The following is a 12,768-nucleotide window of genomic DNA, read 5'->3' on the forward strand; positions in this document are numbered from 1 at the left end:
CCCCGTCCGTCCGAAGGGCCGGCGGCCGACCTTGGTGGGACGCGCGCGCCCTCTGCAGGTGGCGGCCTCGGCCCGGGTGGCCGGCGCCCACCCCTTCCCCTCGGGGGGCCAGTGCCTTTCTGGTTCCGAACCCGAACAGAGAAAGCCCCATCTCTCCCCACCCAAAGGCACCGCTGGGCGCCCACTGCCACGGGCGCCCCCTCTGCATCCTCCCTGAGGCTCGGCGCTCGAGCCACGAGAGCGGAGGCGAGGAAGGAGGTCCAGCCGCCCGGGTCAGCGTTCTCCCAGCCCCTCTGCACCCATCGCTCCCGGCGCCCTCCGGAAGGTCGCGGCCATGGGGCCGGGCCCTGGAGCCGGGTGGGGACCCTGGCAGCCCAGCCTATTCTTCTGCGGGGCACTGGATTAGGCGATCACATCAGCAGCGCAGAAGCTGACAAAGGCCGAGCAAGCCCGGCCCGGCACCCGTCTGGCGGAATCCCTGTAGAAATGGGCTGTCCCGAAATCCTGGCTCCCCATCGGGGCCGCGCCTATTCCTGCTCCGCCAGCTTGCTCCTTCCTGGAGGTCCCAGCCCCTTTCTGCAGCTCTGATAAACCAGAGGACAGGCTCGCTGGGGTCGCCCCTGCCCACTTGCTCCAAAACAAAACAGCCAGAGTCTTCCGAAGGCAACAAAAGAGAGCCTGCCAGCAGCAGCCTCGAGTCTGATGTCGAATTGGCAGGCCTTCCTAGAGCCGGCTAGTGCTGGGGTCACATTTCCATTTACAGTGGAGCCCTCTTCTGAACCAAAAGATTCAGGCCTTGCCCCGCGTAGTTTTTCACCCAGTGGCCGCAGCATCTAGGCCCAGCTTCTCTCTTGACTTCAAAGAAGCTCTATTCTCCCTGGAGGCTGGAATTTATGAATAAATTCATGCTGGGGTTGGTGCAAGCCTTAAGGGCTCCAGGAAGGTTCTATAATAAGCAAATCACCTCTTTATTCACGAGCCTTGGGTTAGGAGTTGCGGTAACTGCTAACTCACAGTGACTCCCCTGGAATTTTATGGCTGTTTCCTTGTAAAGCATTAGCACAGACGGTGGCTGGTGGCTTCGAGGGGTGGAGTGGCTTTCCGACACAGCATCTTCGGATACCGTGGGGGTGGGGAGAGGGAGAGTTTTGGTTTCCTTTGAGTCTCAAAGTAAGTTTATGTATCCCAGCATCCCTGACTTCCACCTACCAGATGCCGGCGACACTGCCCCTGCCTCCCACCCCTGCGTCGTTTCTTTTTCCCATTAATTAAGTTGCTCAAACTCAGCACTACTGACATACTGGGAAGGATCATTTCTTTCTGTCATGGGGACTGTCCTGTGCACCTCAGGACACTGGTACCTACCCACTAGATGCCGGTGGCACCCACCCCACAGCGTGACAAGCAGGATCTCCAGATCTGCCAGGTGCCCCCTGGGATGCCAGATTGTTCCCTGTTGTGAACCGTTGGTATACAGACTCTTAAGCTCCCCCATCCCTTGCTTAGAAAAACATATTTTTCTGCACCCTATGCAAGTGGCCAATCTTTTCCCAAAGTCTTTTTCTTTTGCTTTTTGAGACAGAGTTTTGCTCTGGTTGCCCAGGCTGGAGTGCAATGGCTCAATCTCAGCTCACCACAACCTCCTCCTCCTGGGTTTAAGTGATTCTTCCGCCTCAGCCTTCCATGTAGCTGGGATTACAGGCATGCGCCACTACACCTGGCTAATTTTGTATTTTTCGTAGAAATGGGGTTTCACCATGTTGGTCAGGCTGGTCTCGAACTCCCGACCTCAGGTGATCCACCCACCTCGGCCTCCCAAAGTGCTGGGATTACAGGTGTCAGCCACCGCACCCTGCTACTCTTTGATTTTTCTTTGCCACCAGTATTCAGGCCATGGCCAGATGAATTATTTTGCCTCAAGAAAGGAAAAGAGCAGAGTCGATTGTGTTTCCAGGGATCATTCATGATGTACACCAGGCCAAAAGTTTTTTAAAAAAAATTTATTGAAATACTAAGAGTCAACAAAAGGACAAAAATATTCTGGCGCCATTTGCTGTGTTTCCCTGGCAAAATAAATTAACATCAGTCTAAAAATTGGAAAAATCTTGCAACCTAAGCTAGTTTCCCAAAATGCTAGAAAACCCACAGAATCATAAGATGCACTACCTGTCCCCAACTCCATTCCCTTTCCCCACACCATGAGGGGCCTTCTGGGGGAAGCATTTCCTTGAACTGGTTGATCCCAATTCAGTGTGGGCCCTGGGTGGCTGTCCTGTTTCAACACAGACCCTTTCCTAAGGCGCTAACACATCTATTTTCGTTCTCTTTTAAGAAAGCGAACAGCCATAGTTGAAAGCAATTAGAAGTGGCATACATGAATGATTTGGCCTTTTTTTTTTTTTTTTTTTTAATTAAAAAACACAAATCAAGCCAGCGATTGGCTTTGGTTCAAAGCTTGATCCTCCCCCAAAGTCTCCCCTTAATGAAACGTCTCAGCCCAGAGCCCTCTCCAGCTAGATCAGAATTCCGAGTGTAACCCAAACAAGGAACGCTCTTTTTTGGTACAAAATATATACATAGAAAAATATGCCAACACCTGTAAGGAAGAAGGCAGACTGGCCACTGCTTCCTGTTCAACACAGGAGCCAACAGGACGGGATTAACACACCATTCCACACACACACACTGCCACCATTCCTGTGGGACCTTCAGGACAAAGCAACAAGGCATCTTGTCAGATGTGCCAGATACCTAGACAGACAGTGACACACACACAAATAGCAGCAAATAAAAATAGAAAAAGTCTACTTTTATTTATTGGTAAACATAAAGACAACCAAGTCTGAGCATTTGGTGCAGCTCCCCGGTGGCGGCACTTGCCCTGCACACGTACACACACTCTTTAAGCACCAGGAAAAACACGCAACACAGTAAGAAGGCAAAGTGGCTGGGAGTAAGGTATCTGCAGATTCGAACTTTGGGATTGAAGTAGCTGGTAAACAGAAAGGCACCGATTCAGGGTCTGGAGAGACCTGGCTGCTGGGGAGGAGTCTGGTCAGCCCAGGCACCCAGCGAGACACCCTCATTTCTCCAACTCCTGGAAGCCCAGAGTCACCCCTGAAGGCCTGGAGAGCTGTTGGCCCGGCTTTGGAGCCTTGAAGGCAGCACCGTGCTCCGCAGGAAGGAGGCACGAACTTGGCTGTCTGGGGACAGGGAGGCTGGTGTGCCAGGATCCACTCCTCCTAGGTTGAGCAGGGAGCTGGAATCTCTCCCTCTCTTGTGGGAGCAGCTCCTCCCCTTACTGCCTCCAGCTCCAGCCTAGCTGTCCTGGACTCTCAGCCCTTCAATTCGGCAAGGTGGGCACCATTCCTGTGGCGGCCAACACAGCCACTGTGGGCTGGCCCCAGGTGGCATATGGATGGCCCTCAATGAAGCCAAGGAAATGGGTTCCTCCCCAAAGGCACACTGTTGAGATCAATTTGGCTACACCAAGGCCACCTCTTCCTATTTGGCACGGTGAGGTACTGGGGGGGTCTTGCCCCCCCGGAAACCAGAGCCCATTCTCCAAGTCCAGGCTGCTCTGTGGAAGGGTAGCCGCCCCTGTGGTCAGGCACTGGAATAGCCCCATGCCTGCAGGCTGACTTTCTTCATCCATCAGAACAGAAAGTGACCACTCAATCCCACTAACTTCTCTTTTTGGCATCACAAAGATCCAGTGGCCAGATTGCCCGTCTCTGCCCAAGGTGCTCTCAGAACAGAAATCCTGACATTGGTCAGAAGCTATACAAGGCAGCTCCCATGTCACCACCTGGAAGAGGCTCAAACTCTTGAGTTAACGTGGCCTCAAGGCCGAGGCTGACAGATTCAGTGTTCCAGGGCCCTATACCGGGGGCCGCCCAGACTTCATCCAGCTTCCCAAATGGTACAGGTATTTTCAGCTGGAAAGGAGCCAAACAGGGAACCCCTAACGGTGAGGGGGATTGCCAAGGAAAGTGACATTCCTCAAGGTATGGCTCATTCACGTGGGCAGGGCCAGGCACAGACAGCAGGAAGTCGTGGGCAGGACCCACAGCAAACACCTGCAGCACAGGCAAAGGCGGCGGACGGGCGTAGTGACTCTCAAGAGCTAGCACTCCCATCCTTGTCTTGGGGACGTCTCTGGACCACAGTTAGGACCAAGCCAGTCCTTTGTTAGCAGAAATCAGTCCTGGGTGTAGAGGGAGGGGCTTGCCCCTGCCAAGGGTCCTGCCCACAGGACTCCTCTGGGCCTGAGCACCTCCATGTCGGATTTTCCTTGGAACACGGAACTCTGGGCTTTTTGGAAATGGAAGATGCTTCAGTGGACCCCGGGCAGGGGGTGGGTCTGGAAGGGGACTCAGGTCACTTCTCACTGGGACAGCAGAAGGGCGGGCAGTGGCCACAGCTTGCCTCCTGCTCCGAAGCGTGGAGGCTCTTCAGGTGGAACCCCCTCCCACCCCACCCATGCTGGCCTGTGGGCTGTGTGGGGGCCGTAGATGCTGCCCTGAACCGGGGCTAGATGGCCGAAAAGCCTGTTAGGGCTCCTGTGCTCACTCTACGCCAGCTGCCAGCCACTGTCCTTCACATCAAGGACCTGGCCAGCCCCCAGTTGTCAGGGGATGGCTCCCCACCCCACCACTGCTGGCTGAGGCCATGCTAACCAGGCCAGCCCCCACCCATCCCATCTCCCAAAAGCTGTCGCCAGGTGGAGGGAACACGAGTCCCACTGGCCTTGCCTCCCCATGACACTCTCCTGCCACCCAAGGCTGAAGGTGAGGTGGGCCAGAAGCCCCCTCCTGATACCTCAGACCCTGGGAGATGGGAGCAAAGCTGTGATTCAGTCTTGCAGGCCAGGGAGGGGCAGTTCAAACCCAGCACGAACGCAGCCACAAAGAAGCCCGCTCTGTTCAAGACAGTCACCTTGAGCCACGGGTGCCACCACATTTCCTGAGGCAGGAGGGGAGAGCAGAGGCCTACAGAGGTAGGAACATGGTGGAGACCAGGCCAGCAAGGCAGGGTGGGGGCTGGGGAAAAGCCCCTTCCAAGCCTGCTCTTCAAGGAGACCACCTACTCCTCCTCCCTACCCAGACCCTTGAGGGGGCTTGGGCTGGGAGTCACTTAGTCAGCAAAGCCCGAGACAGGGAAGGGGAGGTAAGACCAAGCAGCTGGTGGCTCAGGGGCTTCAGTAATGCCTCAGGTTGAAGAAGCCCACACTGGTGGGAGACTCCTTCACTGTGACGGTGATGAGGTTGGCGGTGACATCGGTGACAAAGACGTGCTCGATGAGGCTGCGGGGGGGCTTCCAGTCCTGGCTGGTTTGAACGGACACTGACGGGTTCTGCCCAGTGCTGGGTGGTGAGGTGGAGTCAGGGTCGGAGTCAGAGCTGCTGCTCTCCTCACCTGCACTCATCTCAGGCAGCGTGGCCGCCTTGCGGGCTTCTCCGGGGGCCGAGCGGCTCTCCTGCCCACTGGGGGTGGCACTGCCCTTGACACAGTCCCTCTTGCCGGCAGGGGTGGGCAGAGCTGCTGCTCTGGAAGCCAGCTTCTCACTTTTGCTGGTGTCGGTGGGCATGGTGGCCCCGCTGCCCCCAATGGGGCCACCCCCAGTGCCCTTCCCAGGGGCTGGGTTGGTGGCTGGGACACCCTTGGTGGTGGCGGCGTGGCGGGGGAGCAGACCTGCCCCAGGCATGCCATTCTTGACATTCTGTAAGTCTAAGATTTGGAAGCTCAGCTCCTGGGTGGGGGCTGGCTGGGGGCCTGGGCACCCAGCAGGGACCCTGCTGGTGCCATGGGTGTGTTGGGGCCCCCCAGTGCTCCCTGCTTTCTGCTCGACAGCCCCGCTGCTGGGGGCCTTTGGGGTTTTGCTTCCTGGAGGGCTCATTCCCAGCTCCCCTTTCTGCGTCCTCACCTTCAGGTCCAGCCCGAGGCCGCACTTGTTGGTGGCCTGGGCCTTGAGTGCCAACCTGCTGGCGGCCTGAGCCTGGCTCTGGGTCATGCGGTTCATGTAGTGCACGATGGAGCTCTGCCAGCTGATGCCACCACGGCCAGGGCTGCTGGCCATGCCCTTCATCAAGCTGGCCAGGTTCTCTGGGGTGGCCATGGTGCTGGGGCTGCTGCAGGCCTCCTTGGCGTGGGCCTTCAGAGCTGCCAGGCCTGCCACGGGGGCGCTGAGTGGAGGTGGCAGCTTACTGGCCGGGGCCCCGAGGTCCTTCCGGGCCGTCTTCAGCACCTTGGCCAGGCTCATGGGTCTCCGGGTCGCCTTCTGCTCCGGAGGCAGGGGCTTGCGGCCTCGTTTCTTCCGGATGGGGTCCTTCAGCTCAGGTTTGGCCACCAGGATCTGGGCCTTCTTCTGAGGCACTGGGTGGGTCTCCCGGCCCCGGGGACCCCTCTTGGCATCTAAGTCACTGTCATCCTCTTCATCTGAGGAAGAGGACGACGACGTGGAGGAAGAGGAGGAACTGCTGGACTTGGATTTGGAGGGAGCATCGGGTTCCTAAAAAGACAAAGAAGTTGGCAGGGTGCGGTGGCTCACGCCTGAAATCCCAGCACTTTGGGGGCTGAGGGAGGCGGATCACCTGAGGTCAGGAGTTCAGGTCAAGACCAGCCTGGCCAACATGGCTGAACCCCATCTCTACTAAAAATACAAAAATTAGCTGGGTGTGGTGGCGTCTGCCTGTAGTCCCAGATACTGTGGAGGCTGAGGCAGGAGAATTGCTTGAAACTGGGAGGCAGAGGCTGCGGTGAGCTGAGACTGCGCCGCTGAACTCCAGCCTGGCGACAGAGTAAGACTATGTCAAAAAAAGAAAAAAAAAAGATAAAGGAGCTGTCCCAGCCCCACTGCCTGCTCCCAGGGTCCAGAGCAGCCAGCACCTCCTGTGGCTTTCAGACCAGAGGGGCAATCAGGAAGGTGCAACCTCTCACCACACTCAGTTCCGTGAGAGACAAAATTAAAGGTAGAAGAGAGAGAAAAATAGGTAGCTGGTAAAAACGAAGTCAGAGTAAGGACGGAGTCCACACCAGAACACCCCGTCCACTGTCAGCTTTCAAGGGGGCCGCAGAGCAGACATTCGAAGGGAACTAACTGTATCCAGAGTGTCACAGTTCACAGGACTCGCGAGGCTCCGGGTCGCATGAAGCAGCAGGCCCAGCTTTGCGGCCTAAACCAAGTGGGCGTCAGTATCCCCATTTCCCAGTATGAGCCTTCCAGGACAGTGGGAAACAAACCACTGCCCTCCTCGCCTTCTGGCTGTCACCCTAAATATTAAATAAGAGCGTCCTCGTGTTTCATGGGCCTCCACGTTGCCTGCTAGGTGGGGATTTTACAGCGTCAGATCCAACACTGCCTCCCTGCTGCCCGATTCTCCCAAATTCAACAGGGGTGATTTCTGTCAGACCTGGAGGGCCTCCGCTCCCCTGGCAGGCATCAGTCACTGCCTCATGGCCCTCCTCAGTCAGCAGGGCTTCTGCGGCCCCGCCTTCCTGTTCAAAAGAATATTTTCAAGACAAAGTAAGGCCAGTAAAAACATTGATTCAGGAAACCCTCCTGGAAAAGTGAGTTGTGTAAGTGACTGAGCCTGTGGCCACATCATGTGGAGGTCCAGGGACAGTGCTTGGAGGAGGGAATCAGACACATCCAGAACTGAGGCCAGCCCTCCTCCCCGCCCCTGTACTGCCTGATCTGTCCTCAGGGGAGGGAGGGGCCGTGCCGTGGACCCTGGGGTTGAGGCAGGATGAGTCCATCACTGCAGTGGGAGGGGTGATGAGTCAGTCTGGACAAGCATATCATCACCCCACATTGCCTCTGCCCTCCTGCAAGGCCCCTCCTGGCACCCCCGGCTATTGAGTTAGCCCTGCCTCATCTGGCCACTTCCATTTCAGGTGCACTGAGAGGTGGGCCGGGAGTAGCCCAAAATCTTGGGCTTGTGAGTCACATCCAGCTAGAGCACCTACTGTATGCATGTTTCCTGTTCCTTTCTGTCCCCAGAGGACCCCCTGGAGTGAGAAGTGCTTGTGAGCAGCAGTTTGACCCTGCCATGCAGTCTGGCGCTTGCAGGACAGAATGGAGCAGAAGCAGGAAGGCCCTGGGAGGGGTGGGGAGGAACTCAGCCAGCTGGGGTCCCTGACAGCAAAAACTGAGGCAGGAAGAAAGGGGGCTCCTGTCTTCCGAGCAGAGGGACAGACTGTTGGCAGAAGTGCCACCCCCTTACTGAGGGCCCCAAACCCTCCCTCTGCCTGCCCCCGCCCCAAGCGGGTACTGGGAGGTGGGGTCAGCAGGCCAGGCGCAAACACACACCTTGAGCTTGGCGCGCCGGCTGCAGGAGGACATGGCAGTGAGCTTCCTCGGCCGGCCTCTCGGCCTCTTGCCTCTCTTCCGGTTCTGCACCTCCTTCTCGTGTTCCCTGAAGGCACACCACTAGTTAACAGAGGAGAAGCCCTGTGTATACCCCATTCCACCCTATGGGACTCCATGGACTGCAGCACCCTGTTCCTGAGGGCCTGTAATAGCACATCTTGTTGCTGGAAACATATCAATACCCAAGGCAGAGACCAGACCCCATTCTTTGCACTAGGATCGGTAACCAGCCATCTCATTTCATTTGGGTAAGGACAAACTGAAGCCAAAGCAATGCTGGGAAACCAGTGATCCCCATTTTCTCTGACCCCTCTAAAGACAGCTTCCTGCAGGTGCACCGCTGCGTGGAAATTCTAGCATATCCTAACTACAGGTGGCCTGGCTGGCCACGGGGTCCAACCTCCTAAATTCCAAGAGGAGAAGGAAACCCAGGGCAGGGAGGTGCCACCCATTCCCTTGGCAGCTGCCTATGCATAAAACGCTCATCCGAGCAAGGAGCACTACAGGCCCTCCAGCCCTCACAGAGCCTGGCTGCTGGCGCATGGCTCTCCTTCTTTCCTTTTTGAAAAGACCTGCCTATTCCTAAACTCTACTCTGGACAGGGATGGCAGAGGTGCCGTGTTCTGAAGCACGCAGGGCTCAACGCATGCACCATCCGCAGTACCCCCTGAAGAGCCTCCAGCCCCCAGAGAAAGCTTGTATTTCAGGCTACTCTCAAGGGAAGAGGCACTGGTAATTACACTCGGCAAACATCATCCCACTGGGACCTGGAAGGCAACCTCTTAAACACAGATCTGATCGGTACCAGGCAAAGCTCACATTCCAATTAAGTGCTGGTCCTTCACCCGAAATCTCCTAAAAGGACAATGGGGTGCTGCATGGGTCTCCTCTGCTGAAATATTAACCTTCGGACTGAGTGCTGTGAGCCTGTGAGCAGCAGAGGCCACACCTCCAGCCCCGCCAATACCAAGCAGGTAACGGCCAGCTCCTAGTGCCCAGGGGGCATTTTGGTGGATGGAGAAAGCCCAACAGCCACCTTCCCCATTTTCTTTCTTCCACGACATAATCCAGGCCACCCATGGGTTTTAAACTCGTGTATCAGGTATTCCTCTGTCGTCTGCTCTGCTCTAGCCAAAACCAGGGGCAAGGACACAATCTCTCTCAAGTTAGGACACTGTCTCAGATGCAGAGAAATCTACCAGCCTCTGAAGTGGGTCAAGCCATGCCCCCCACCACAAGGCTCACAGGACCCAGAGAGGACAGAAAATGGGCTGCCATTACGATTTTCCAAAGGGATTTCAGCAAGCAGAGGCTGACCTTTTTTCTTTTCGCTCACCCTACCTCTATTTCCCCACTGTCATGTCTCCACTGGGAAGACCCAAAATGTCCTGCTACAGTGGAAAAAAGTCAACGCAGCTTTTGCTAACAGAGAACAAACCTACTAGATGGACGCTGATTGGGAAAGACTCCAACAACCAATTCTTCTGCCTCTATCCCCAAGGCAAGTTCAGCCCGGGGAGCCTGGGGAGCTGGGGGAGCCGTCAGTGCAAACCCCACGTCTTGCCATTGCTTGAGCAGCACTTCCTGGCTCTTCCTGCTGCTGCCCTCTCCTCATCACCCCTTGCCCTCAAGCATCTCAAGGAGGCCTACCTCTCAACCCAAGCCTCCTACCTAACAACAGCAATGACATCTAGAATTACAGAAACAAGTCTGCTCCAATCCAGCCCCATGGGGCTACTCAGTACTGTATGCTCTGCAGCCCAGAGCAAAATAAATGTTACGTTCTCCAGAGACACACCACAACAAGCACAACCTCGTGCTGTGTGTTCCAGCTCCCTCTCTGAGCCTTCTCTTGCCTGATGGCACACGAGTGCAGGGCTGGAAGGACAGGCCTGCGTCGTTGTGGCAAACCTGCCATGTTGGATTTTTGTTAAAGCCATTTGTAAATTATTCAGCGGAAAAGGCTCAGAGAAGCTAGCAATCTTTATCTGCAGCAACTGAAAAAGTGGTTTTTTTGCAAGTCTGGCTGTCAGAACGATCAAAGCAGCAGTCACTTAGGGTCTTCACAGGGATGGATACAGCCTGCCTGGGAACTTTTAGAGCCAGCCACAGAGATGGCCCTGGAGACAATCTTGCTAAGGGACCTCAGACCACAGCTCCAGCTTCAGCCTCCGGTCAGGTGGGCAGCGCCCAGCGAGGCTACCAACTACCGCCCCCCCGCCCCCCCATGCCCTCCCCACTGTGCAGTCAGTGTCCTCACTTCTTCTGGAAGGCCAGGAGCAGCCTCGGGTCCAGGATGTTCTCCTCTGGCTCCCAGCTGTTATGTCTGCAAGGCAGAGGGCAGGGCAGCATGAGGCGCCAGGCTGACGATCACGGCTTCGCAAAGCAGTCCGAGGCGGCCCGTCCTCACCGCCCATCGACTCGGGCCGACGGCACCATCCTACTTCTCAAAGTCCAAACCCAGGTTTTGGAGGTTGGCCACCCCCCACCAAGCCAGCACTAACCACAGACCCAAAGGGAAACTGCCGCTCCAACCCCCCAATTAAAACGAGGCCGCAAGAGGACTCCCACAGTCTCTGCCTGGGAGAAAAACAAATCCCAATAAAACGCAAAGTTGCAGAGAGAGGGAATCCCCCAAACCCTGGCCCGGAGCCAGAGGAGGAAGGGAAGGCAGGTCCAGGATGCAGGGAGGGGCACAGGCGCCCAGCCCGAGATCCAGAACAATGTGGCGCGCGGGCCGGGGCACCTCGAGGGGAAGCGAAGAAAGAAGAGTGGGGTCTGGGGGGACCGGGCCGCTGGAGGAGCCGTGCAGAGCCAGAGCCCCTTCCGGGGACGCCAAATCCCCTCCCTTCCACTACAAGAAAGAAAGAAAAAGAAACCCTACATCCATCAACAGGAAGCTCAGGTTACAGCGGGGAGAATCTGGCCAAGAGAAGGGGGGCTCGCGTCCCGCGCCTCCCTCCCGGCCGGGGCAGGGGAGGGGTGAGCGCGGCGCGTGGGCCCCGGGCCGCGGGGTTCCGGCGCGGGGGGCCGCCCAGCCCCGCACCCGCGGACGTGTAAACAAAGGGCAACCCCGGGCCGGGCGGCCCCCGCCCCCTCGGAGCCGGCGGAGTCCGCGGGGACACCTCGAACTTCCCGCCCTGCCCGCGGGCGCCCCCAGGCCCCCCGACGGCGCGGCCGAGGGGCTCCCCGTCGCCAGCCCCGGGCGAGGGGGCGGCAGGGCGGGGCGGCGTCGCGGGGGACTCACTTGGAGGACCAGCCGCGCCACTTGACCAGGTACTCCAGCTTGCCCTGCGGGGAGAGAAGAGGGGCCGTGAGCCGGGCGGGCGGCGGGCGGGGGCGGGGGCCGGGCGGGCCGCACGCACCTTGCGGAGCCGCTTGCTCAGGATGCACTCGGCGGCGAAGACCTGCTCGCCCACGCTGCTCAGCTCCTCCATGCTGCCGCGCGCCCGCCCGCCCGACCGCGGCGCCCGCCGCCCGTGGCCCGCCCGCACCGCCGCGCGCCCCGCCGGCCGCACACAAAGCACCGCCCCCGCCCGGCGCCGGCCCGCCCCGCGCACGCGCACCGCCGCCCCGCGCTCGCGCCCCGGCCCGCCCCGCCCCCGCGCGCTGCCCAAATCCCGCGCGGGCCAATCAGCGACGGGGGGCGGGCGCGGGGCGGGCGCGGGGCGGGGCGGGGCGCGCATTGTCCGCGGCGGGCTGGGCCTCGCGCTCCCGCTGGGGGTCCCGCGCGGGGGCGGGGGCGCGGGTGGGCCCCTGGCCGGGGGAGGAGGCGGCGCCTCGGGGCTTCGGGCCTGTGAAGCCCACCGAGTCCCGCGTGGCCCCCGGGGCGCGCCCGGCTTCGCTCCCGACTCTGTTTTCCGGGCTAAAGGCCATTGTTCTGGCTCGAAGGGAGGGAAGCGGGACGGGGCGCGGCGGCCGCTTCCTGCCCCCGCCTTCCAGGGGCGCTGCTCCGGGGCGCGCGGGGCCCCACCCTTCTTGAACTGGCGTTTCCTGGTCGGTGTGAGGGGCGTGGTGTCGCCCTTTTTTGCAGGAGAGCAAAACGGGTCGGGGGCTGGGGAAGGAATGGAGAATGAAGTCCGGGGGAGGGGCCCACAGACCCCAGCAGCCCAGGCTTCCCCCTCCAAAGGCGAGAGAGGAAAACGCATGAACTTAAACCACCAGGCACTCTGAGAAAGAAGTCATGCGAACTGCCCGAAGTTCTTATTAAACATCCAGGGAAAGTGGAACCCAGCCTCCGAGTTTTAGGGCACGTGTAGGGAGAAAGCCAGCTGCACCTTTTCTGAATTTGCTCCCCGATTTTGATGGAATGGAGGGGGAGGGGGCGGTCTGCAGGGCTGTTCCTAACTCAGAACTAGGTCAGTAGCGGCCGGTCAGGGTTCGGTGGCAGGAGTCCA

General features: G+C 58.6%; 1 protein-coding gene across 1 annotated transcript; it reads right to left on the reverse strand.

Annotated features, from left to right (window-relative positions):
- Nucleotides 1-4,321: 4,321 nt before the first annotated feature.
- On the reverse strand, nucleotides 4,322-11,893 carry CBX2 (chromobox 2). Its single transcript, XM_017524959.2, has 5 exons — nucleotides 11,737-11,893; nucleotides 11,619-11,662; nucleotides 10,632-10,697; nucleotides 8,312-8,417; nucleotides 4,322-6,511 (listed from the first exon to the last, which is right to left on the reverse strand). The coding sequence occupies exons 1-5, from the start codon at nucleotides 11,806-11,808 to the stop codon at nucleotides 5,201-5,203; spliced, it is 1,599 nt and encodes a 532-aa protein (XP_017380448.1). The 5' UTR covers nucleotides 11,809-11,893; the 3' UTR covers nucleotides 4,322-5,200.
- Nucleotides 11,894-12,768: the final 875 nt, after the last annotated feature.

The sequence above is a fragment of the Cebus imitator genome, unplaced genomic scaffold (assembly GCF_001604975.1).
Source record: "Cebus imitator isolate Cc_AM_T3 unplaced genomic scaffold, Cebus_imitator-1.0 Scaffold36, whole genome shotgun sequence".
In the NCBI taxonomy this organism is placed as follows: Eukaryota; Metazoa; Chordata; class Mammalia; order Primates; family Cebidae; genus Cebus; species Cebus imitator.